The following is a 27155-nucleotide window of genomic DNA, read 5'->3' as shown; positions in this document are numbered from 1 at the left end:
CAGGTACAATTGCAATATTTAAGAGGCATCTAGACAGATACATGAATAAGCAGGGAATAGAGGGATACGGACCGCACAGTGGCAAAAATCATTTAGTCCAGAAAGGCACCATGTGTCACTGCAGGCTTGGTGGGCCGAAGGGCCTGTTCCTATGCTGTACTGTGCTTTGTACTTTCTTTATGGCAGGCTTAGTCAGCACGAGAAGATATCTCACTCGAAGCTCCATCTGTACTTTAACTATTTTGCAAAGAATCACCACTCACAGTGACCTCATTTTGTTGTCATCCCTGAATCTGAAAGTAGTAGCACTTTCAAACTCCCTGATTTTACTTCAATCATTACCAAGTGAATTTTTCACACAGAGGGTGGTGAGAATCTGGAACAAGCTGCCAGAGGTAGTAGTAGAGGCGGGGACATGGTTAGTAAGTTTGCAGATGACACCAAGATTGGTGGCATGGTGAAGAAGGTTATCTCCAATTGCAACAGGATCTTGATCAATTGGCCAGTGGGCTGACGAATGGTAGATGGAGTTTAATTTAGACAAATGCGAGGTGATGCATTTTGGTAGATTGAACCAGGACAGGACTAACTCAGTTAATGGTAGGGCGTTGGGGAGAGTTACAGAACAAAGACGTCGAGGAGTACATGTTCATAGCTCCTTGAAAGTGCAGTCACAGGTGGACAGAGTGATGAAGAAGGCATTCAGCATGCTTGGTTTCATTGATCAGAACATTGAATACAGGAGTTGGGATGTCTTGTTGAAGTTGTACAAGATATTGGTGAGGCCACACTTGGAATACTGTGTACTGTTTTGGTCATCCTATTATAGAAAGGATATTATTAAACTAGAAAGAGTGCAGAAAAGATTTACCAGTATGCTACGGGGACTTGATGGTTTGAGTTATAAGGAGAGGCTGGATAGACTGGGACTTTTTTCTCTGGAGCGTAGAAGGCTGAGGGGTGATCTTATAGAGGTCCATAAAATAATGAGGGGCATAGATCAGCTAGATATATTTTCCCAAAGATCGGGGAGTCTAAAACTAGAGGGCATAGGTTTAAGGTGAGAGGGGAAAGATACAAAAGTGTCCAGAGCGGCAAATTTTTCACACAGAGGGTGGTGAGTGTCTGGAACAAGCTGCCAGAGGTAGTAGTAGAGGCAGGTACAATTTTGTCTTTTAAAAAGCATTTAGACAGTTACACTGGTAAGACGGGTATAGAGGGATATGGGCCAAATGCGGGCAATTGGGACTAGCTTAGGGGTTAAAAAAAAAGGGCTGCATGGACAAGTTGGGTCGAAGGCCCTGTTTCTATGCTGTAAACCTCTGACTCGATAACATTTTAGTCAATCTGTTTTACAAAACAGTGCAGGTGCAATCACTATCCAGCAGGGCACAATTAAATGAATCTGGCACCAGTATGCTCATTACCAGATTAAAGTTTCTTGTGACTAATACAATTCCCTCAATGGTCATTATCATCAACTTCAAAATTCTCCAGTTCATGAGTGACTTTGCAAACCCTGCTATTTCACTTTGGACAGTTCATTGCATAGTGATATTTTGAGTCACATCTGAAGTAACTGTTCCCTGGGCATTCCTGGAGTTCATTTGTTTATTACCACTATTCTAATTTTCTTGAGTACCAGATCACTAGATATGTTTTCATAATTTCTTTGGTCTGTAACTCTTCTGTTCCACTGACACCTACACTCAGTATCTGAATGATCTCGAAATACCACAATCATCTTATCCTCCATCCTTTGTTACATTGCATAATGGCCAATGTGAATCAAAGCTGCTGGAAATGATTGCTTCCCCAGGATTTTTTCTGAGAGCTTCACATTTTCCCCATTATATTCCATCTGCCAAGTTTTTGGCTACTCATTAACCAGTCTATATCCCTCAGGAGATAATTTGTATCATCCTCACCACTTGCCTTTTACTATCAGGAAATTATCTTATTTAGCTTTTTGTGGAGTATCTTACCAAATGCTGTTTGGAAATCCAAGTACATTACATCAACTGGGTCCCCTTTATCTGTCCTGTTCATTATCACCTCAAAAGAATTGTAATACATTTATCAGGCATGATTTCCTCTTCACAAAGCCATGCTGACTCTGATGCTCTGCTATTACATACTTTATTATAAGCTCTCACATTTTCCCAATGACTGGCCTGTAGATACGTGTTTTGTCTCCCCTCCCTTTTTGAATAAGATTGTTACATTGGCAGTTTTCCAATCCTCTGGGACTTTTCCAGAATTTAAGTATTCTTGGAAGATTACTACCGGTGCATCCAATATCTCTGTCGCTACTTCCTTTAACATCCTTGGGTGCAACTCAACAGATCCAGAGTACTTAACAGCCTTTGGCGCCATCAGACTCCCCAGTGATACTTATTACATTAATTTACCCCCCCTTTTGCCCCTTGGGCACAGAACTCACAGGACCCACACTATAGAGCACAGAAAATGTTACATAACTTGCACCAGCAGAGTTATGTAACATCTATAATGTAATTATGTAACATTACATCACACAAATGGAAGGGAATGACCAACCTCAACGAGAGAGACTCTAACCATCTCCCCTTGACACTCAACAGCATTACTGGATATTAATTAGGCCTCATCTGGAGTATTGCATCCAGTATTGGGCATCATACTTGAGGAAGGATGTGAAGGCATTGGAGGGAGTACAGAGGAGATTCATAATGATTCCTGAGATAAGGAACTGTAGCTCTGAGGATAGATTGGAGAGGTTGGGAGGATAGATTAGAGAGGTTGGGACTGTTTTCCCTGGGGAATCTGCAAGGTTAGAGGGATTAGGCAGGAGAGTGAGACTAGGTGCAATGCTCTTTCAGAGAGCCAGTGCAGACTCAATAAGCCAAATGGTCTTTTAGTGTAGAAACATAGAACCATAGAAAATTACAACTTAGAAACAGGCCTTTTGGCCCTTCTTGTCTGTGCCGAACCATTTTTTGCCTAGTCCCACTGACCTGCACCTGGACCATATCCCTTCACGCCCCTCTCATCCATGAACCCGTCCAAGTTTTTCTTAAATGTTAAAAGTGATACATTAAAAGTTAAAAGTAATACATTTATCAGGCATGATTTCCTCTTCACAAAGCCATGCTGACTCTGATGCTCTGCTATTACATACTTTATTATAAGCTCTCACATTTTCCCAATGACTGGCCTGTAGATACGTGTTTTGTCTCCCCTCCCTTTTTGAATAAGATTGTTACATTGGCAGTTTTAAATTTCAATCTCTCTCTGTAACTCAGCTTCTCAAGTCCCAGCAACATCCTTGTGAACCTTCTCTGCACTCTTTCAACCTTATTTACATCCTTCCTGTAACTAGGTGATCAAAACTGTACACAATACTCCATTTACCACTTTATCCGGCAGCTCATTCCACACTCCCACCACTCGCTGCATGAAGAAGCCCCCCCTAATATTCCCTTTAAACTTTTCTCCTTTCACCCTTAACCCATGCCCTCTGGCTTTTTCCTCCCATAGCCTCAGCGGAAAAAGCCTGCTTGCATTCACTCTATCTATACCCATCAAAATCTTATACACCTCTATCAAATCTCCCCTCAATCTTCTACGCTCCAGGGAAGAAAGTCCCAACCGATTCAATCTCTCTCTGTAACTCAGCTTCTCAAGTCCCAGCAACATCCTTGTGAACCTTCTCTGCACTCTTTCAACCTTATTTACATCCTTCCTGTAACTAGGTGATCAAAACTGTACACAATACTCCAAATTCGGCCTCACCAATGTCTTATATAACCTTACCATAACACTCCAACTTTTATACTCGATACTCCGATTTATAAAGGCCAATGTACCAAAGGCACTCTTAACGACCCTATAAACCTGTGAAGTCACTTTTAGGGAATTCTGTACCTGTATTCCCAGATCCCTCTGCTCAACTGCACTCTTCAGAGTCCTACCATTTACCCTGTACGCTCTACTTTGGTTTGTCCTTCCAATGTGCAATATCTCACACTTGTCTGCATTAAATTCCATTTGCCATTTTTCAGCCCATTTTTCTAGTTGGTCCAAATCCCTCTGCAAGCTTTGAAAACCTTCCTCACTGTCCACTACACCTCCAATCTTTGTATCATCAACAAACTTGCTGATCCAATTTACCACATTATCATCCAGATCATTGATATGGATGACAAACAACAATGGACCCAACACCGATCCCTGCGGCACACCACTAGTCACAGGCCTCCACTCAGAGAAGCAATCCTCCACAAACACTCTCTGGCTTCTTCCATTGAGCCAGTGTCTAATCCAATTTACTACCGCCCCATGTATACCTAGTGACTGAACCTTCCTAACTAACCTCCCATGAGGGACCTTGTCAAAGGCCTTGCTGAAATCCAGGGAGACAACATCCACCGCCTTCCCTTCATCCACTTTCCTGGTAACCTCCTCGAAAAACTCTAATAGATTGGTCAAACATGACCTACCACGCACAAAGCCATGTTGACTCTCCCTAATAAGTCCCTGTCCATCCAAATATTTGTAGATCCTATCCCTTATCACACCTTCCAATAACTTGCCCACCACCGACGTCAAACTTACTGGCCTATAATTTCCCGGATTTCTTTTGGAACCTTTTTTAAACAACGGAACAACATGAGCCACCCTCCAATCGTCCGGCACCTCCCCCGTGAATACTGACATTTTAAATATGTCTGCCAGGGCCCCTGCAAGTTCAACACTAGCTTCCCTCAATGTCCGTTGGAATACCCTGTCTGGTCCTGGGGATTTATCCACTCTGATTTGCCTCAAGACAGCAAGCACCTCTTCCCCTTTAATCTGTAAAGGTTCCATGACCTCCCTACCTGTTTGCCCTATTTCCGTAGACTCCATCCCAATTTCCTCAGTAAATACGGATGCAAAAAAACCATTTAGTATCTCCCCCATCTCTTTTGGTTCCATACACAGTCTACCACTCTGGTCTTCAAGAGGACCAATTTTATCCCTCACTATCCTTTTGCTCCTAACATACCTATAGAAGCTCTTTGGATTTTCCTTCACTCTGTCTGCCAAAGCAACCTCATGTCTTCTTTTAGCCCTCCTGATTTCCCTCGAGTAGCGTCTTGCACTTTTTATACTCCTCGAGCATCTGATCTGTTCCTTGCTGCCTGTACATTTCATACAACTCTCTCTTCCTCTTAATCAGTGTTGCACTCTCCCTCGAGAACCAAGGTTCCTTATTCCTATTTACTTTGCCTTTAATCCTGACAGGAACATACAAACTCTGCACTCTCAAAATTTCTCCTTTGAAGGCCTCCCACTTTCCATTTACATCCTTACCAGAGAACAGCCTGTGCCAATCCACGCTTCCCAGATCCCTTCTCATTTCATCAAATTTGGCCTTTTTCCAGTTCAGAACTTCAACCCGAGGACCAGATCTATCCTTATCCATGATCAGGTTGAAACTAATGGCATTATGATCACTGGATCCAAAGTGTTCCCTCACACTCACATCCATCACCTGCCCTAACTCATTTAGTTCATAATTCTGTGATTGCTAATGCTTCAACATCCTGGGGTTACCGTTGACCAGAAATTGAACTGAACTAGCCATATAAATACTGTAGTTACAAGAGCAGGCTGGGAATTCTGTGGTAACTTGCCTCCGATTCCCAAAGCCTGTCCACCATCTACAACGCACAAGTCAGGGGTGTAATGGAATACTGTCTGCTTGCCTGGATGAGTGCGGCTCCAACAATACTCAAAACCCAAGACCATTCAGGACACGTTGTTTGATTGGCACCCCATCAACCATCTTAATAACACAACCCCACGGTATATTGGTTGTGATCTAGGGATAATTGTAGCTGTTTGTGTAGATTATTGTAGATTAGTCCAAAGATGTGCGGGTTAGGTTGATTGGCCAGGTTAAAAATTGCCCCTTAGAGTCCTGAGATGCGTAGGTTAGAGGGATTAGCGGGTAAATATGTGGGGGTAGGGCCTGGGTGGGATTGTGGTCGGTGCAGACTCGATGGGCTGAATGGCCTCCTTCTGCACTGTAGGGTTTCTATAATTTCTATGATTATTACTGGGTCCAATCACTTGCTTAAATCAACAGAGAATTCACAGATATGCATCAGTGAAAATGAGGAAAATAGAAAGTGACAGTACACCACAATTCACTTACCTCCCAGGCGTGCAATCTGTGTCGCAGTCCCAGCTGTGTATAGTCAATCACTGAATTACCTCGTAAATTATTTAGAGCATGTTTAAAATCTCCCAGTGCCTCATCAAACCTGCAGGTCACAAACAGATATTTTAATTCGACATGATTCCAGATTAACATATAGAGGGAGACATCACTGTACCTTGAAGAAATATATTTGAGATAGGATCTGTTGTAGCGGTTTTTTGTGCACTCGGAGCCACGGTGTCCACTGGCATCCTGTATTGTTGCTACAGCAGCCTAATTGTTTCTGATGGCTAGAATATTGGTTTTAATCTGAACCAATGCTGTTCTGCTGCTTTCATAGAGTCATAGTCTTTGATTTATTGTCACATGTATTAACATACAGTGAAAAGTATTGTTTCTTGCACGCTATACAGACAAAACATACCGTTCATAGAGAAAAAAGCGAGAGAGTGCAGAATGTAGTGTTACAGCCATAGCTAGGGTGTAGAGAAAGATCAACTTAGTACAAGGTAAGTCCATTCAAAAGTCTGACAGCAGCAGGGAAGAAGCTGTTCTTGAGTTCGTTGGTACATGACCTCAGACTTTTGTGTCTTTTTCCCAAATGAAGAAGGTGGAAGAGAGAATGTCCAGGGTGCATGGGGTCCTTAATTATGCTGGCTGCTTTGCAGAGGCAGCGGGAAGTGTAGATAGAGTTAATGGATGGGAGGCTGGTAGTCATAGAGGATTACAGCATGGAAACAGGCCCTTCGGCCCAACTTGTCCATGCCGTCCATTTTTAAACCCCTAAGCTACTTCCAATTGCCTGCAATTGGTCCATATCCCTCTATACCCATCTTACCCATGGAACTGTCTAAATGCTTTTTGAAAGACAAAATTGTACCCGTTTCTACTACGACCTCTGGCAGCTTGTTCCAGACACTCACCACCCTCTGTGTGAAAGAATTGCCCCTCTGGACACTTTTGTATTTCTCCCCTCTCACCTTAAACCTATCTCCTCTATTTTTAGACTCCCCTACCTTTGGGAAAAGACATTGGCTATCTAGCTGATCTATGCGTACAAAAGGTTCAGAGAGCTTGGCGAAGATAGGGATCTAGATGAGTATACGGCTTGTAGGAAGGGACTAAAGAAGGAAATTAGGAGAGCCAGAAGAGGTCACGAGAAGGCCATCGGCAAGTAGAATTAAGGAAAACCCTAAGGCGTTCTATAAAGATGTGAAGAGTAAAAGGATGAGACGTGAAGGAATAGGGCCTATAAAAGGTGAAGGCGGGAAAATCAGTACGGAACCAGTAGAAATGGCAGAGGTGCTTAATGAGTATTTTGCCTCGGTTTTCACAGAGGAGAAGGACATGGGTGGATGTACTGCGGGCTTGCGGTGGACTGAAAAGATTGAGTATGTGGACTTTAACAAAGAGGTTGTGCTGGAATCTTTGAATGGCATCAAGATAGATAAGTCGCCGGGTCCGGATGGGATGTACCCCAGGTTACTGTGGAAGGCGAGGGAAGAGATTGCAGAGCCTCTGGCGATAATCTTTGCGTCGTGGATGGAGACGGGAGAGGTGCCGGAGGATTGGAGGATTGCGGATGTGGTTCCTATTTTCAAGAAGGGGAATAGGGATAGCCCAGGAAATTACCGACCGGTGAGTCTAACCTCAGTGGTTGGTAAGCTGATGGAGAAGATCCTGAGGGACAAGATTTATGAGCATTTAGAGAGGTTTAGTATGCTCAAGAATACTCAGCATGGCTTTGTCAAAGGCAGATCGTGCCTTACGAGCCTGGTGGAGTTCTTCGAAAATGTGACTAAACACATTGACGAAGGGAAAGCGGTAGATGTGGATTTTAGCAAGGCGTTCGATAAGGTCCCCCATGCAAGGCTTCCAGAAAAAGTGAGAGGGCATGGGATCCAAGGGGCTGCTGCCCGGTGGATCCAGAACTGGCTTGTCCAAAGGAGGCAGAGAGTGTGGATAGATGGGTCTTTTTCTAATTGGAGGTCGGTCACCAGTGGTGTGCCCCAGGGGACAGTTCTGGGACCCTTGCTGTTTGTCATTTTCATAAATGACCTGGATGAGGAAGTGGAGGGATGGGTTGGTAGGTTTGCCGACGACACGAAGGTTGGTGGGGTTGTGGATAGTCTGGAGGGATGTCAGAAGTTACAGAGGGACATAGATGGGATGCAAGACTGGGCGGAGAAGTGGCAGATGGACTTCAACCCAGATGAATGCGTAGTGGTCCATTTTGGCAGGTCAAATGGGATGAAGGAGTACAATATAAAGGGAAAGACTCTTAGTACGGTAGAGGACCAGATGGACCTTGGGGCCCGGGTCCATAGGACTCTAAAATCGGCCCCGCAGGTGGAGGAGGTGGTTAAGAAGGCGTATGGTGTGCTGGCCTTTATCAAACAAGGGATTGAGTTTAGGAGTCCGGGGATAATGATGCAGCTATATAAGACCCTCGTCAGACCCCACTTGGAGTACTGTGCTCAGTTCTGGTCGCCTCATTACAGGAAGGATGTGGAAAAGATTGAAAGGGTGCAGAGGCGATTTACAAGGATGTTGCCTGGATTGAGTGGCATGCCTTATGAGGATAGGCTGAGGGAACTCGATCTTTTCTCCTTGGAGACACGTAGGGTGAGAGGAGGCCTAATAGAGGTATATAAGACGTTGAGAGGCATAGATCGGGTGGACTCTCAGAGGCTTTTTCCCAGGGTGGAAATGGCTGCTACGAGAGGACACAGGTTTAAGGTGCTGGGGGGTAGGTACAGGGGAAATGTTCGGGGGAAGTTTTTCACACAGAGGGTGGTGGGCGAGTGGAATCGGCTGCTGTCAGTGGTGGTGGAGGCAAACTCAATAGGGTCCTTTAAGAGACTCCTGGATGAGTAAATGGGACTTAATAGGATGGAGGGTTATAGGTAGGCCTAAAAGGTAGGGATATGTTCGGCACAACTTGTGGGGCCGAAGGGCCTGTTTTGTGCTGTAGTTTTCTATGTTTCTATTATTTTATAGACCTCTATAAGATCACCCCCCAGCCTTCTACGCTCCAGAGAAAAAGGTCCCAGTCTATCCAGCCTCTCTTACAACTCAAACCATCAAGTCCCAGTACCATCCGAGTAAATCTTTTCTGCACTCTTTCTAGTTTAATAATATCCTTTCTATAATAGGGTGACCAAAACTGTACACAATATTCCAAGTGTGGCCTTACCAATGTCTTGTACAACTTCAACAAGACATCCCAACTCCTGCATTCAATGTTCTGACCAATGAAACCAAGCATGCTGGATGCCTTCTTCACCACTCTGTCCACCTATGACTCCACTTTCAAGGAGCTATGAACCTGTACCCCCAGATCTTTTTGTTCTGTAACTCTCCCCAATGCCCTGCCATTAACTGAGTAAATCTTGCCCTAGTTCAATCTATCAAAATGCATCACCTCGAATTTATCTAAATTAAACTCCATCTGCCATTCGTCAGCCCACTGGCCAATTGATCAAGATCCTGTTGCAATCTGAGATAACCTTCTTCACTGTCCATCATACCACCAATCTTGGTGTCATCTGCAAACTTATATATATTATATATATGCCTTCTATATTCTCATCCAAATCATCAATATAAATGACAAATAACAGTGGACCCAGCGCTGATCCATGAGGCACACCGCGGTCACAGGCCTCCAGTTTGAAAAACAACCCTCCACAACCACCCGCTGGCTTCTGTCAACAAGCCAATTTTGTATGCATTGAGCTACCTCACCCTGGATCCTGAGAGATTTAACCTTATGCAATAAACTACCATGCGGTACCTTGTCAAAGGCCTTACTAAAGTCCATGTAGACAACATAAGAACATAAGAACTAGGAGCAGGAGTAGGCCATCTGGCCCCTCCAGCCTGCTCTGCCATTCAATAAGATCATGGCTGATCTTTTCGTGGACTCAGCTCCACTTTCTCACCCGCTCACCATAAGCCTTAATTCCTTTACTGTTCAAAAATTTATCGATCCTTGCCTTAAAAACATTCAATGAGGTAGCCTCAACTGCTTCACTGGGCAGGGAATTCCAAAGATTCACAACCTTTTGTGTGAAGAAGTTCCTCCTCAACTCAGTCCTAAATCTGCTCCCCCTTATTTTGAGGCTATGCCCCCTAGTTCTAGTTTCACCCGCCAGTGGAAACAACGTCCCTGCTTCTATCTTATCTATTCCCTTCATAATCTTTTATGTTTCTATAAGATCTCCACTCATTCTTCTGAATTCCAATGAGTATAGCCCCAGTCTACAGTCTCTCCTCATAAGCCAACCCTCTCAACTCTGAAATCAACCCAGTGAATCTCCTCTGCACCCCCTCCAGTGCCAGTATATCCTTTCTCAGGTAAGGAGACCAAAACCTGTACACAGTACTCCAGGTGTGGCCTCACCAGCACCTTATACAGCTGCAACATAATCTCGCTGTTTTTAAACTCCATCAAAATTCCATTTGCCTTAATTACCTGCTGCACCTGCAAACCAACTCCTTGTGATTCTTGCACATGGATACCCAGGTCCCTCTGCGCAGCAACATGCTGCAATTTTTTACCATTTAAATAATAGTCCATTTTGCTGTCATTCCTACCAAAATGGATGACCTCACATTTGCACATTTACAACATCTGCCCTCCCCTACCTTCTTGGTTACCTCTTCAAAAAACTCAATCAAATTTGTGAGACATGATTTTCCACTCACAAAGCGATGCTGACTGTCCCTACTCAGTCCTTGCGTCTATAAATGCCTGTAGATCCTGTCTCTCAAAATATCTTCCAATGACTTTCCCACCACAGAGGTGAGACTCACTGGCCTGTAGTTCCCAGGCTTTTCCCTGCAGCCCTTTTTAAACAAACGCACCCTCCAATCTTCAGGCACCTCACCTGTGACTTTCGATGATTCAAATATCTCTGCTAGGGGACCCACAATTTCCTCCCTAACCTCCCACTTCATCAGGTCCTGGGGATTTATCTACCTGATGCACTTCAAGACTTCCAGCACCTCTTTCTCTGTTATATGTACACGCCTTAAAACATCACTATTTATTTCCCCTGGGATTTTGCAGAGTGGCGCTTCATTGGAATGACTGGCAGGTGTGGTCATGTGATGGACGAAGCTGGGTTTGTCCACCGAATACTCTATCTTAGATGCTGCTTTTGGAGTCAGAGAGAGAAGTCGCTCTCCTTTCCCCCCAGAAGTTGGAATCTGCCAGGAGATAAGTCTCTTTTTGGAGATTCTGTTGTACAATAGTTGCTGCTTTGGAAGCTGCAGAGGGAGAGGTACCCTTTTTCTTTTCTGGGGTCTGGATCTGCTTCTGAGGTTTTGCTCTTTTGAGGATATATCCTTCCCTGAAAATTGCTGCCTGGACTTGGGATCAAACATCTTAAAAAGCTGAATATCCAGCATCATGTGAGCATACTTGTTTTTGTGCTAATTCGAAAGAAAGGTCCATGTCGATGGGGTATCGCTTTACATCAGAACAACAGAGATAGCTAGCTGTTAGGGAATAAACTGCGTCGAGTTGAAGTCACGTAATTGGTAAAAGTTATGCTAATTGTTTTTTGTTATATTCTAACTTTGATTTGATTTATTTTTGTCACATGTATTAACAGAGTGAAAAGTATTGTTTCTTGCACACTATACAGACAAAACATCATTCATAGAGAACGAAACCAGAGAATGTAATGTTACAGTCATAGCTGGGGTGGAGAGAAAAATCAACTTAATGCAAGGTAAGTCCATTCAAGAGTCTGACAGCTGCAGGGAAGAAGCTGTTCTTGAGTCAGTTGGTACGTGAACTCAGGCTTTTGTGTCTTTTTTCCGAAGGAAGAAGATGGAAGAGAGAATGTCCGTGGTGTGTGGCTGCTTTGCCGAGGCAGCGGGAAGTGTAGACAGAGTCAATGAATGGGAGGCTGGTTTGCGTGATGGATTGGGCGACATTCATAACCTTTTGTAGTTCCTTGCAGTCTTGGGCAGAGCAGGAGCCATACCAAGGTGTGATACAACCAGAAAGAATGTTTTCTATGGTGCATCTGTAAAAGTTAGCCAGAGTCGTAGGTGACATGCCAAATTTCTTTAGTCTTCTGAGAAAGTAGAGGCATTGGTGGGCTTTCTTAACTATAGTGTCAGCATGGGGGGACCAGGACAATTGTTGGTGACCTGGACACCTAAAAACTTGAAGCTCTCGACCCTTTCTACTTCGTCCCCATTGATGTAGACAGGGGTATGTTTTCCTTTACGCTTCCTGAAGTCGATGACAAGAACAAAGAACAATACAGCACAGGAACAGGCCCTTCGGCCCTCCAAGCCCGCGCTGCTCCCTGGTCCAAACTAGACCATTCTTTTTTTCCGTCCATTCCCGCTCCGTTCATGTGGCTATGTAGATAAGTCTTAAACGTTCCCAGTGTGTGCGCCTCCACCACCTTGCCCAGCAGCGCATTCCAGGCCCCCACCACCCACATCCTGGTAAACCTCCTCTGCACTCTCTCTAAAGCCTCCACGTCCTTCTGGTAGTGTGGTGACGAGAACTGGGCGCAGTATTCCAAATGCGGCCGAACCAACGTTCTATACAACTGCAACATCAGACCCCAACTTCTATACTCTATGCCCCGTCCTATAAAGGCAAGCATGCCATATGCCTTGTTCACTACCTTCTCCACCTGTGACGTCACCTTCAAGGATCTGTTGTCTTGCACACCCAGGTCCCTCTGCGTATCTACCCCCTTTATGGTTCTGCTTTTTATCGTATAGCTCCCCCCTACGTTAGTTCTACCAAACTGCATCACGTCGCATTTATCTGGATTGAACTCCATCTGTCATTTCTTTGCCCAAATTTCCAGCCTATCTATATCCTTCTGTAGCCTCTGACAATGTTCCTCACTATAGAACATAGAACAGTACTGCACAGAACAGGCCCTTCGGCCCACGATGTTGTGCCGAGCTTTATCTGAAACCAAGATCAAGCTATCCCACTCCCTATCATCCTGGTGTGCTCCATGTGCCTATCCAATAACCGCTTAAATGTTCCTCAAGTGTCTGACTCCACTATCACTGCAGGCAGTCCATTCCACACCCCAACCACTCTCTGAGTAAAGAACCTACCTCTGATATCCTTCCTGTATCTCTCACCACGAACCCTATAGTTATGCCCCCTTGTAATAGCTCCATCCACACGAGGAAATAGTCTTTGAACGTTCACTCTATCTATCCCCTTCATCATTTTATAAACCTCTATTAAGTCTCCCCTCAGCCTCCTCCGCTCCAGAGAGAACAGCCCTAGCTCCCTCAACCTTTCTTCATAAGACCTACCCTCCAAACCAGGCAGCATCCTGGTAAATCTCCTCTGCACTCTTTCCAGCGCTTCCACATCCTTCTTATAGTGAGGTGACCAGAACTGCACACAATATTCCAAATGTGGTCTCACCAAGGTCCTGTACAGTTGCAGCATGACCCCACGGCTCTTAAACTCCAACCCCCTGTTAATAAAAGCTAACACACTATAGGCCTTCTTCACAGCTCTATCCACTTGAGTGGCAACCTTTAGAGATCTGTGGATATGGACCCCAAGATCTCTCTGTTCCTCCACAGTCTTCAGAACCCTACCTTTGACCCTGTAATCCACATTTAAATTAGTCCTACCAAAATGAATCACCTCACATTTATCAGGGTTAAACTCCATTTGCCATTTTTCAGCCCAGCTTTGCATCCTATCTATGTCTCTTTGCAGCCTACAACTGCCCTCCACCTCATCCACTACTCCACCAATCTTGGTGTCATCAGCAAATTTACTGATCCACCCTTCAGCCCCCTCCTCTAAGTCATTAATAAAAATCACAAAGAGCAGAGGACCAAGCACTGATCCCTGTGGCACTCCGCCAACAACCTGCCTCCAATCCGAAAATTTTCCATCCACCACCACCCTCTGTCTTCGATCAGACAGCCAGTTACCTATCCAATCGGCCAAGTTTCCCTCTATCTCACACCTCCTCACTTTCATCATAAGCCGACCATGGGGGACCTTATCAAACGCCTGACTAAAATCCATGTATATGACATCAACTGCCCTACCTTCATCAACAGTTTATAAAATGATGAAGGGGATAGATCGAGTGAACGTTCAAAGACTATTTCCTCGGGTGGATGGAGCTATTACAAGGGGGCATAACTATAGGGTTCATGGTGGGAGATATAGGAAGGATATCAGAGGTAGGTTCTTCACGCAGAGAGTGGTTGGGGTGTGGAATGGACTGCCTGCAGTGATAGTGGAGTCAGACACTTTAGGAACATTTAAGCGGTTATTGGATAGGCACATGGAGCACACCAGGATGGTAGGGAGTGGGATAGCTTGATCTTGGTTTCAGATGAAGGTCGGCACAACATCGTGGGCCGAAGGGCCTGTTCTGTGCTGTACTGTTCTATGTTCTATGGTCTATGTAACACACTTAGTTACCTCCTCAAAAAATTCAATCAAATTTGTGAGGCACGACTTGCCCTTCACGAATCCGTGCTGACTATCCCGGATTAATCCGCATCTTTCTAAATGGTCGTAAATCCCATCTCTAAGGACCTTTTCCATCAATTTACCAACCACCGAAGTAAGACTAACAGGTCTATAATTACCAGGGTCATTTCTATTCCCTTTCTTAAACAGAGGAACAACATTCGCCATTCTCCAGTCCTCTGGCACCATCCCCGTGGACAGCGAGGACCCAAAGATCAAAGCCAAAGGCTCTGCAATCTCATCCCTTGCCTCCCAAAGAATCCGAGGATACATTTCATCAGGCCCAGGAGACGTATCGACCTTCAGTTTATTCAAAACTGCCAGTACATCCTCCCTCCGAACATCTATTTCCTCCAGCCTATTAGCCTGTAACACCTTCTCTTCCTCAAAAACATGGCCCCTCTCCTTGGTGAACACTGAAGAAAAGTATTCATTCATCACCTCGCCTATCTCTCCTGACTCCATATACAAGTTCCCACTACTGTCCTTGACCGGCCCTCACCTCACCCTGGTCATTCTTTTATTCCTCACATAAGAGTAAAAAGCCTTGGGGTTTTCCTTGATCCGACCCGCCAAGGACTTCTTGTGTCCCCTCCTAGCTCTCCTAAGCCCCTTTTTCAGCTCATTCCTTGCTAACTTGTAACCCTCAATCGAGCCATCTGAACCTTGTTTCCTCATCCCTACAGAAACTTCCCTCTTCCTTTTCACAAGACATTCCACCTCTTTCGTGAACCATGGTTCCTTCACTCGGCCATTTCCTCCCTGCCTGACAGAGACATACTTATCAAGGACACCCAGTATTTGTTCCTTGAAAAAGTTCCACTTTTCATTAGTGCCTTTCCCTGACAGTTTCTGTTCCCAACTTATGCCCCCTAATTCTTGCCTAATCGCATCATAATGACCTCTCCCCCAATTGTAAACCATGCCCTGCCGTACGGCCCTATCCCTCTCCATTGCAATAACAAAAGACACCGAATTGTGGTCACTATCTCCAAAGTGCTCTCCCACAACCAAATCTAACACTTGGCCCGGTTCATTTCCCAGTACCAAATCCAATGTGGCCTCACCTCTTGTCGGCCTATCCACATATTGTGTCAGGAAACCCTCCCGCACACACTGCACAAAAACTGCCCCATCCGAACTATTTGACCTACAAAGGTTCCAATCAATATTTGGAAAGTTAAAGTCCCCCATGACAACTACCCTGTGACCCCCACACATATCCATAATCTGCTTAGCAATTTCTTCCTCCACATCTCTATTACTATTTGGGGGCCTATAGTAAAATCCTAACAACGTGACTGCTCCTTTCCTATTTCTAACCTCAGCCCATATTACCTCAGTGTGCAGATCCCCCTCGAAGTGCCTTTCCGCAGCCGTTAAACTATCTTTGATTAACAATGCCACTCCTCCACCTCTTTTACCAGCTTCCCTACACTTACTGAAACATCTATACCCCGGAACGTCCAACAACCATTCCTGTCCTTGTTCTACCCACGTCTCCGTAATGGCCACAACATCGTCGTCCCAAGTACCAATCCACGCCCCAAGTTCATCTGCCTTGTTCCGGATGCTCCTTGCATTGAAGTAGACACACTTCAACCCACCTTCCTGTCAACCGGTACCCACCCTTGACCCTGATACCGTCCCCAATACCTCACCACCCTCACTGACTTCTGGACTACAACTCCTTTTCCCACTCCCCAGACAAATTAGTTTAAACCCCCCTGAAGAGCCGTAACAAATTTCCCTCCTCGGATATTGGTGCCCCTCTGGTTCAGGTGCACCCTGTCCTGTTTGTACAGGTCCCATCTTCCCCAGAATGTGTTCCAATTATCCACGTATCTGAAACCCTCCCTCCTACACCATCCCTGCAACCACATGTTTAACTGCACTCTCTCCCTGTTCCTCAACTCGCTATCACGTGGCACCGGCAACATACCAGAGATGACCACATGTTTCGTCTTGGCTCTCAGCTTCCAGCCCAGCTCCAGAAATTCCTGCCTTAAATCCCCGTCCCTTCTCTTACCTATGTCATTGGTACCAATGTGTACCACGACTTGTGACTGTTTCCCCTCCCCCTTCAGAATCCGGAAAACACGGTCTGAGACGTCACGGACCTTGGCATCCGGTAGGCAACATACCATCCGTGAGTCTCTTTTGCTGCCATAGAACCTCCTATCTATCCCTCTAACAAACGAGTCCCCAATAACTATTGCCCTCCCGCTCTGCCCCTTACCCTCCCGAGCCACAGAGACGGACACAGTGCTGGAGATCCTCTCACTGCGGCTCACCACTGGTATGTCATCCCCCTCAACCGTATCCAAAGCGGAATACTTGTTGCTAAGAGGAACGACCACCGGGGATCCCTGCACGGACTGCTTCCTCCCAGCCCCTCTCACCGTCACCCATCTGTTTTCATTCCTCGGAGTAACTGCATCCCTAAAGCTTCTGTCTATGGCCACCTCTGCGTCCCTAATGATCCCAAGTTCATCCAACTCCAGCTCCAGGTCCCTAACACGGTTTTGGAGGAGCTGCAGATGGGTGCACTTCCCACAGATGTAATCAGCAGGGACACTGTCGTCGTCCCTCACCTCAAACATAGTGCAAGAGGAACATAGCATTGCCTGCACACCCATCCCCTCTAGATACCTTGCCAGTACCAGGTAGAAACATCAAAAATGAATTAAACTCACCCCTGCTCGCCCTTTCTGCCTAAGCCCTGTGAGCCAAAGCCTTATAGCTCACACTCTGCTTCCCACTCACTCCACAGCCCGCTCCCGACACTGCCCGCTGTATACTGCAGCCTACCTTTTATACTTCGCGCGCTTAAAAAACCCTTCCCAGACTCCTTAGCAGCCCACTTCCAGTTTTCAGTTTAAATTTAAAATACTACTACAAAAATAAAGGCCAAAAAAAAAACACACACTAGCTGACTAATTAAATAAATAAACAATTCAATCAATCTCTCACCAGCACTGCTGCCTCCAATCACTCCCTCTCAGCTTGCTCCAGTGGAACAATGAGAAACATAGAAAACTACAGCACAAAACAGGCCCTTCGGCCCCACAAGTTGTGCCGAACATATCCCTACCTTTCAGGCCTACCTATAACCCTCCATCCTATTAAGTCCCATGTACTCATCCAGGAGTCTCTTAAAAGACCCTATTGAGTTTGCCGCCACCACCACTGACAGCAGCCGATTCCACTCGCCCACCACCCTCTGTGTGAAAAACTTCCCCCGAACATTTCCCCTGTACCTACCCCCCAGCACCTTAAACCTGTGTCCTCTCGTAGCAGCCATTTCCACCCTGGGAAAAAGCCTCTGAGAGCCCACCTGATCTATGCCTCTCAACATCTTATATACCTCTATTAGGTCTCCTCTCATCCTACGTCTCTCCAAGGAGAAAATACGAAGCTCCCTCAGCCTATCCTCATAAGGCATGCCACTCAATCCAGGCAACATCCTTGTAAATCGCCTCTGCACCCTTTCAATCTTTTCCACATCCTTCCTGTAATGAGGCGACCAGAACTGAGCACAGTACTCCATGTGGGGTCTGACGAGGGTCTTATCTAGCTGCATCATTATCCCCGGACTCCTAAACTCAATCCCTCGATTGATAAAGGCCAGCACACCATACGCCTTCTTAACCACCTCCCCCACCTGCGGGGCCAATTTTAGAGTCCTATGGACCCGGACCCCAAGGTCCTTCTGATCCTCCACAGTACTAAGAGTCTTTCCCTTTATATTGTACTCCTTCATCCCATTTGACCTGCCAAAATGGACCACTACGCATTCATCTGGGTTGAAGTCCATCTGCCACTTCTCCGCCCAGTCTTGCATCCCATCTATGTCCCTCTGTAACTTCTGACATCCATCCAGACTATTCACAACCCCACCAACCTTCGTGTCGTCGGCAAACCTACCAACCCATCCCTCCACTTCCTCATCCAGGTCATTTATGAAAATGACAAACAGCAAGGGTCCCAGAACAGATCCCTGGGGCACACCACTGGTGACCGACCTCCAATTAGAAAAAGGCCCATCTATCCCACTCTCTGCCTCCTTTGGACAAGCCAGTTCTGGATCCACCGGGCAGCAGCCCCTTGGATCCCATGCCCTCTCACTTTTTCTGGAAGCCTTGCATGGGGGACCTTATCGAACGCCTTGCTAAAATCCACATAAACCACATCTACCGCTTTCCCTTCGTCAATGTGTTTAGTCACATTTTCGAAGAACTCCACCAGGCTCGTAAGGCACGATCTGCCTTTGAAAAAGCCATGCTGAGTATTCTTGAGCATACTAAACCTCTCTCAATGCTCATAAATCTTGTCCCTCAGGATCTTCTCCATCAGCTTACCAACCACTGAGGTTAGACTCACCGGTCGGTAATTTCCTGGGCTATCCCTATTCCCCTTCTTGAAAATAGGAACCACATCCGCAATCCTCCAATCCTCTCCCGTCTCCATCGACGACGCAAAGATCATCGCCAGAGGCTCTGCAATCTCTTCCCTCGTCTCCCACAGTAACCTGGGGTACATCCCATCCAGACCCGGCGACTTATCTATCTTCATGCCATTCAAAGATTCCAGCACAACCTCTTTGTTAAAGTCCACATACTCAATCTTTTCAGTCCACCACAAGCCCACAGTACATCCACCCATGTCCTTCTCCTCTGTGAAAACCGAGGCAAAATACTCATTAAGCACCTCTGCCATTTCTACTGGTTCCGTACTGATTTTCCTCCTTTCACCTTTTATCGGCCCTATCTGCAAGTCCAGCCATTTTCGTGTCCTCCGCAAACTTCCTGATCACCCCAGTTACACCTTCTTCCAGATCGTTTATATAAATCACAAACAGCAGAGGTCCCAATACAGAGCCCTGCGGAACACCACTAGTCACAGGCATCCAGCTGGAAAAAGACCCTTCCGCTACCACCCTCTGTCTTCTGTGACCAAGCCAGTTCTCCACCCATCTAGCCACCTCCCCCTTTATCCCATGAGATCCAACCTTTTGCACTAGCCTACCATGAGGGGCTTCGTCAACCGCTTTACTAAAGTCCATATAGACGACATCCTTCCCTCGTCAACCATTCTAGTCACTTCTTCAAAAAACTCCACCAGGTTACTGAGGCATGACCTCCCTCACACAAAACCATGCTGACTATCGTTAATGAGTTTATTCCTTTCTAAATGCGCATACATCCTATCTCTAAGAATCTTCTCCAACAACTTCCCTACCACGGATGTCAAGCTCACCGGCCTACAATTTCCCGGGTTATCCTTCCTACCCTTCTTAAATAACGGGACCACATTAGCTATCCTCCAATCCCCTGGGACCTCACCTCTGTCCAGTGACGAGGCAAAGTTTTGCGTCAGAGGCCCAGCGATTTCATCTCTCGTCTCCCTTAGCAGCCTTGGATAGATTCCATCAGGCCCTGGGGATTTGTCAGTCTTTATATTCCCTAAAAAACCTAACACTTCCTCCCTTGTAATGGAGATTTTCTCTAACGGGTCAACACTCCCCTCCGAGACACTCCCAGTCAACACATCCCTCTCCTTTGTGAATACCGACGCAATCTCTGTTCGTAATTAACTGTTCTTAAATAAACTTTGTTTCATAAAAGCTTCCTCGTGGGTCACTTGAATCATACTTGGGAGTGAAACACCTTATGCTCACCCTAATGCGAAACTCAAACGTAAAACTTAGGGTCTAAGCTAACTTCATAAAACACCTTGGAGTTTCTAGCCTGTCTCTTATCAGGTGTGAATCCAGATTAAGATACAGGTTCAGGGAGTTGATCCAGATTAATTAACAGAGTGAATCCAGATCCATACACAGCAAAAAGGATGAGATTTCGTATTAACCTGCAGTGAGGGATAATGACTGTGGATTTAGATACTGGCGAGTGAATGATTTCTGATTAACATTCATAGAACATAACAGCGCAGTACAGGCCCTTCGTCCCTCAATGTTGCGCCGACCTGTGAAACCAATCTAAAGCCCATCTAACCTACACTATTCCAATATCACCCATATGTTTATCCAATGACCCTTTAAATGCCCTTAATGTTGACGAGTCCACTACTGTTGCAGGCAGGGCATTCCACGCCCTTACTACTCTCTGAGTAAAGAACCTACCTCTGACATCTGTCTGATATCTATCACCCCTCAATTTAAAGCTATGTCCCCTCATGCTAGCCATCACCATCCGAGGAAAAAGGCTCTCACTGTCCACCCTATCTGATCATAGTCACTCTGATCATCTTGTATGCCTCTATTAAGTCACCTCTTAACCTTCTTCTCTCTAACGAAAACAGCCTCGAGTCACTCAGCCTTTCCTCATAAGACCTTCCCACCATACCAGGCAACATCCTGGTAAATCTCCTCTGCACCCTTTCCAATGCTTCCACATCTTTCCTATAATGCGGTGACCAGAGCTGTACACAATACTCCAAGTGCGGCCGCACCAGAGTTTTGTACAGCTGCAACATGACATCATGGCTCCGAAACCCAATCCCTCTACCAATAAAAGTTAACACACTGTACGCCTTCTTAACAACCCTATCAACCTGGGTGCCAACTTTCAGGGATCTATGCACATGGACACCAAGATCTCTCTGCTCATCCGCACTACCAAGTACCTTACCATTAGCCCAGTACTCTGTATTCTTGTTACTCCTTCCAAAGTGAATCACCTCACACTTTTCAGCATTAAACTCCATTTGCCACCTCTCAGCCCAGCTCTGCAGCTTATCTATGTCCCTCTGTAACCTGCAACATCCTTCCACACTGTCCACAACTTCACCGACTTTAGTGTCATCCGCAAATTTACTAACCCAGCCTTCTACGCCCTCATCCAGGTCATTTATAAAAATGACAAACAGCAGTGGCCCCAAAACAGATCCTTCATAGAAATCATAGAAATCATAGAAACCCTACAGTGCAGAAGGAGGCCATTCAGCCCATCGAGTCTGCACCGACCACAATCCCACCCAGGCCCTACCCCCACATATTTACCCACTAATCCCTCTAACCTACGCATCTCAGGACTCTAAGGGGCAATTTTTAACCTGGCCAATCAACCTAACCCGCACATCTTTGGACTGTGGGAGGAAACCGGAGCACCCGGAGGAAACCCACGCAGACACGAGGAGAATGTGGAAACTCCACACAGACAGAGACCCGAGCCGGGAATCGAACCCGGGACCCTGGAACTGTGAAGCAGCAGTGCTAACCACTGTGCTACCGGCGGTACACCACTAGTAACTGAACTCCAGGATGAACATTTCCCATCAACCACCACCCTCTGTCTTCTTACAGCGAGCCAATTTCTGATCCAAACCGCAAAATCACCCTCAATCCCATGCCTCCATATTTTCTGCAATAGCCTACCATGGGGAACCTTATCAAACGCTTGACTGAAATCCATATACACCACATCAACTGCTTAAGTGGGATTAATCATTCAATGTGGGATGATTCCAGAACAGGAAGGCAAATTCGCCACAGTCACAAATGAACATCGGCTGCTCTCCCCTTTGAGGAAGGGAACCAACTAGTGATTTAACCTGAGGGTCACCACACCTCGGGTGAGGGGCAAGGTTCAGAAGGTGAGGCTCTCATGAAGGAGTTCAACGACTACGGGAATTGAACCCCATGCTGTTGGCTTCGCTCCATATTATGAACCAGCCATCCAGCCAACTGAGTATATCGCTTTCCCCCCCAACCCCACCATTCCAGAATTATGTACTGAGATGAATTGATTCCAGACTGATGTACATGAACAAAGAGTGAATCAAAGTAATGTACAGGATGATAGTGTGGGTAAGCACAACATGAGTAAAATAAAGAGTAAAGCTAGAACTATACTTCTGAGATAAAATTAAACCAAATTACTGCAGAGGCTGGAATCTCAAAAACAGAATATACTGGAAAATCTCAGCAGTCTTGAAATGGCAAGCATCTGTGGCAAGAGAACAGAGCTAATGTTTCTTGCCTGGGTGACGCTTTGTCACTAGATGGCAAAGGTGCAATAGGTGAACACTAGGGTGAGATTGACAAAGACATCAGGCAAAAGGACACAGGGAATGTGAATGGTGGTGATCATGACTAAGAAGGATGCTGATAGAGGCACGTTAAATGATCAGGAGATGTTAATGGCAGAACAAAGGGACAGTGGCACAGTAGTTGGCACTGCTGCCTCACAGTGCCAGGGACCTGGTTTGATTCCGGCTTGGGTCACTGTCTGTGTGGAGTTTGCACATTCTCCCAGTGTCTGCGTGGGTTTCCTCCAGTGCTCCAGATTCCTCCCACAGTCTGAAAGACGTGCTGGTTAGGTGCATTGGCCATGCTAAATTCTCCCTCAGTGTACCCGAACAGGTGCCGGACTGTGGCAGTACCTTCCTTGCAATGTTAATGTAAGTCTACTTGTGACACTAATAAATGAAATAAATAAAGGGCAGCCTGGAACAGGTAACAGTTGGCCTTCGCTGGGTGGCGGGGGGGGGGGGGGGGGGGGGGGGGGGGGGGAAGCTGACAGTGATGAAGGAAAAGGATATGGGAAGTGGGATTAAATAGGGAATGGAAAAATGAATAAATGGAAGAAATGAAAATATGCAGATAGAAATAAAAATGGGGTGAAGGTGAAGGAGAGTTCATGGTCTGAAGTTGTTGAACTCAATGTTCAGTCCGCAAGGCTGTGAAGTGCCTAATTGGAAGATGCGGTGCTGTTCTTCCAGTTTGCAGTGGGTTTCACTGGAACAATGCAACAGGCCAAAGACAGACATGTATGTTGAAATGGCAAGCAATAGAAAGGTCGGAATCCTGCTTATGGACAGAAGAAAGGAGCTCTACAAAGTGATCACCCATAGAAAATTACAACTCAGAAACAGGCCTTTTGGCCCTTCTTGTCTGTGCCGAACCATTTTTTGCCTAGTCCCACTGACCTGCAATTGGACCATATCCCTCCACACTCCCCTCATCCATTAACCCGTCCAAGTTTTTCTTAAATGTTAAACTTTATCCGGTAGCTCATTCCACACTCCCACCACTCTCTGCGTGAAGAAGCCCCCGCTAATATTCCCTTTAAACTTTTCTCCTTTCACCCTTAACCCATGCCCTCTGGTTTTTTTCTCCGCTAGCCTCAGTGGAAAAAGCCTTCTTGCATTCACTCTATCAAAATCTTGTACACCTCTATCAAATCTCCCCTCATTCTTCTACGCTCCAGGGAATAAAGTCCCAACCTATTCAATCTCTCTCTGTAACTCAGCTTCTCAAGTCCCGGCAACATCCTTGTGAACCTTCTCTGTACTCTTTCAACCTTATTTACATCCTTCCTGTAACTAGGTGACCAAAACTGTACACAATACTCTAAATTTGGCCTCACCAATGCCTTATATAACCTTACCATAACACTCCAACTTTTATACTCGATACTCCAATTTATAAAGGCCAATGTACCAAAGGCACTCTTAACGACCCTATAAACCTGTGAAGTCACTTTTAGGGAATTCTGTACCTGTATTCCCAGATCCCTCTGTTCAACTGCACTCTTCAGAGTCCTACCATTTACCCTGTACGTTCTTCTTTGGTTTGGCCTTCCAAAATGCAATATCTCACACTTGTCTGCGTTAAATTCCATTTGCCATTTTTCAGCCCATTTTTCTAGTTGGTCCAAATCCCTCTGCAAGCTTTGAAAACCTTCCTCACTGTCCACTACACCTCCAATTTTTGTATCATCAGCAAACTTGCTGATCCAATTTACCACATTATCATCCAGATCATTGATATAGATGACAAACAACAATGGACCCAACACCGATCCCTGCGGCACACCACTAGTCACAGGCCTCCACTCAGAGAAGCAATGCTCCACAACCACTCCCTGGCTTCTTCCATTGAGCCAGTGTCTAATCCAATTTACTACCTCCCCATGTATACCTCGCGACTGAACCTTCCTAACTAACCTCCCATGAGGGACCTTGTCAAAGGCCTTGCTGAAATCCAGGTAGACAACATTCACCGCCTTCCCTTCATCCACTTTCCTGGTAACCTCCACGAAAAACTCAAATAGATTGGTCAAACATGACCTACCACGCACAAAGCCATGTTGACTCTCCCTAATAAGTCCCTGTCTATCCAAATATTTGTAGATCCTATCCCTTATCACACCTTCCAATAACTTGCCCACCACGGACATCAAACTAATTTCCCGGATTTCTTTTGGAACCTTTTTTAAACTACGGAACAACATGAGCCACCCTCCAATCATCCGGCACCTCCCCCGTGAATACTGACATTTTAAATAAGTCTGCCTTGCTTCCCTCAAGGTCCGTGGGAATACCCTGTCCGGTCCTGGGGATTTATCCACTCTGATTTGCCTCAAGACAGCGAGCACCTCCTCCCCTTTAATCGGTAAAGGTTCCATGACCTCCCTACCTGTTTGCCCTATTTCCGTAGACTCCATGCCCGTTTCCTCAGTAAATACGGATGCAAAAAAACCATTTAGTATCTCCCCCATCTCTTTTGGTCCATACACAGTCTACCACTCTGGTCTTCAAGAGGACCAATTTTATCCCTCACTATCCTTTTGCTCCTAACATACCTATAGAAGCTCTTTGGATTTTCCTTCACTGCCATTGTCTGCCAAAGCAACCTCATGTCTTCTTTTAGCCCTCCTGATTTCCCTCTTAAGTAGCTTCTTGCACTTTTTATACTCCTCGAGCATCTGATCTGTTCCTTGCTGCCTGTACATTTCATACAACTCTCTCTTCCTCTTAATCAGTGTTGCACTCTCCCTCGAGAACCAAGGTTCCTTATTCCTATTTACTTTGCCTTTAATCCTGACAGGAACATACAAACTCTGCACTCTCAAAATGTCTCCTTTGAAGGCCTCCCACTTTCCATTTACATCCTTACCAGAGAACAGCCTGTGCCAATCCACACTTCCCAGATCCCTTCTCATTTCATCAAATTTGGCCTTTTTCCAGTTCAGAACTTCAACCCGAGGACCAGATCTATCCTTATCCATGATCAGGTTGAAACTAATGGCATTATGATCACTGGATCTAAAGTATTCCCTCACACTCACATCCATCACCTGCCCTAACTCATTTCCCAATAGGAGATCCAATATCGCATCCTCTCTAGTTGGCACCTCTATATACTGATGTCGAAAATTCTCCTGAACACATTTTACAAACTCTACCCCGTCTAAACCTTTAACAGTATGTGAGTCCCAATCTATATGTGGAAAATTAAAATCCCCTACTATCACAACTTTGTGTTTCTTGCAGTTGTCAGCTATCTCTCCGCTGATTTGCTCCTCCAATTCTCGCTGACTATTGGGTGGTCTATAATACAACCCCATTAATGTGGTCATACCTTTCCTGTTTCTCAGCTCCACCCATAGGGCCTCTGTAGACAAGCTCCCTAATCTATCCTGCCTGAGTACCGCTGTAACATTTTCCCTGACCAACAATGCCACCCCATCCTTTTATCCCTCTGCCTCTATCCCGCCTGAAACATTGGAACCCTGGAACATTGAGCTGCCCACAGTCTCCAATGTTATACTTCTGCAGCGAGGCAAGGAGGAGCGATTTGTTGCAGTAGTGCTCGGGTGAGAAATGGACCTTTAAATTACATTTTCGCAGGCTTTATTTATTTTTTTAAAGTTTCAAACTGTAAACCGGAAGTAGGCCGCGGGGTGTTCTGGGAAGGGATTTTTGGAGAGTTTTTTTTAGCGCACGGGAGGTTTAAAAGCAGGCCGCACTATTCAGCGGGCAGCGGAGTGAGCAGGGAGCAGAGAGAGAGCTGAAGGGCTTTGGCTCAATGGGCTTTGGCAAGAACAGGCAGAATCGAATAGGTTTTTTTTTCCCACCATGTTTATTCTTGTTTTTCCCCCAGAGTAAAAATAAATGCCGGGATAGGTGTTGGAATGCTCCTCTTGCAGGATGTGGGAGATCAGGGAGACCTCCGGTACTCCTGACGACAACACCTGCAAAAGATGCATCCAGCTGCAGCTGCTAGCAAAGCGTGTTAGGGAACTGGAGAAGGAGCTTGATGACCTTCATCTAATTCGGGAGAATGAGGAGTTTATAGACAGTAGCTTCAGGGAGGTAGTTACACCTAAGCAGCAGAGCACAGGAAATTGGGTTACTGTAAGGAGAGGAAATGGCAGTGTGAAAGGACAGGCAAAGCAGGGTTCCCCTGTGGCCATACCCCTCCACAACAGGTATACTGAATTGGATACTGTTGTGGGAGCTGCTTTACCTGGGACAAGCTGCGACAGCCGGAACTCTGATACTGAGTCTGGTTCTACAGCGCAAAAGGGTGGGAGGAAGAAGAGGAGAGCGGTAGTGATAGGGGACTCAATGGTCAGAGGTACGGACAGGAGGTTCTGTGGTCGGGACAGAGACTCCCGCATGGTTTGTTGCCTCCTGGGTGCCAAGGTCAGG

General features: G+C 45.8%; 1 protein-coding gene across 1 annotated transcript in view; it reads right to left on the bottom strand.

Annotated features, from left to right (window-relative positions):
* LOC144502256 (neutrophil cytosol factor 2-like) overlaps positions 1 to 27155 on the bottom strand; it is a 275195-nt gene that overhangs the window by 208105 nt on the left and 39935 nt on the right. The window contains exon 3 of the mRNA XM_078226083.1: positions 6182 to 6290. Coding sequence (XP_078082209.1) covers positions 6182 to 6290 — 109 coding nt within the window. The remainder of the gene's footprint in view (positions 1 to 6181; positions 6291 to 27155) is intronic.

Source organism: Mustelus asterias, chromosome 13 (genome assembly GCF_964213995.1).
Source record: "Mustelus asterias chromosome 13, sMusAst1.hap1.1, whole genome shotgun sequence".
NCBI classification, from domain to species: domain Eukaryota; kingdom Metazoa; phylum Chordata; class Chondrichthyes; order Carcharhiniformes; family Triakidae; genus Mustelus; species Mustelus asterias.
The sequence above is the reverse complement of the archived record's forward strand: the minus strand, read 5'-3'. Positions and strand labels throughout refer to the sequence as shown.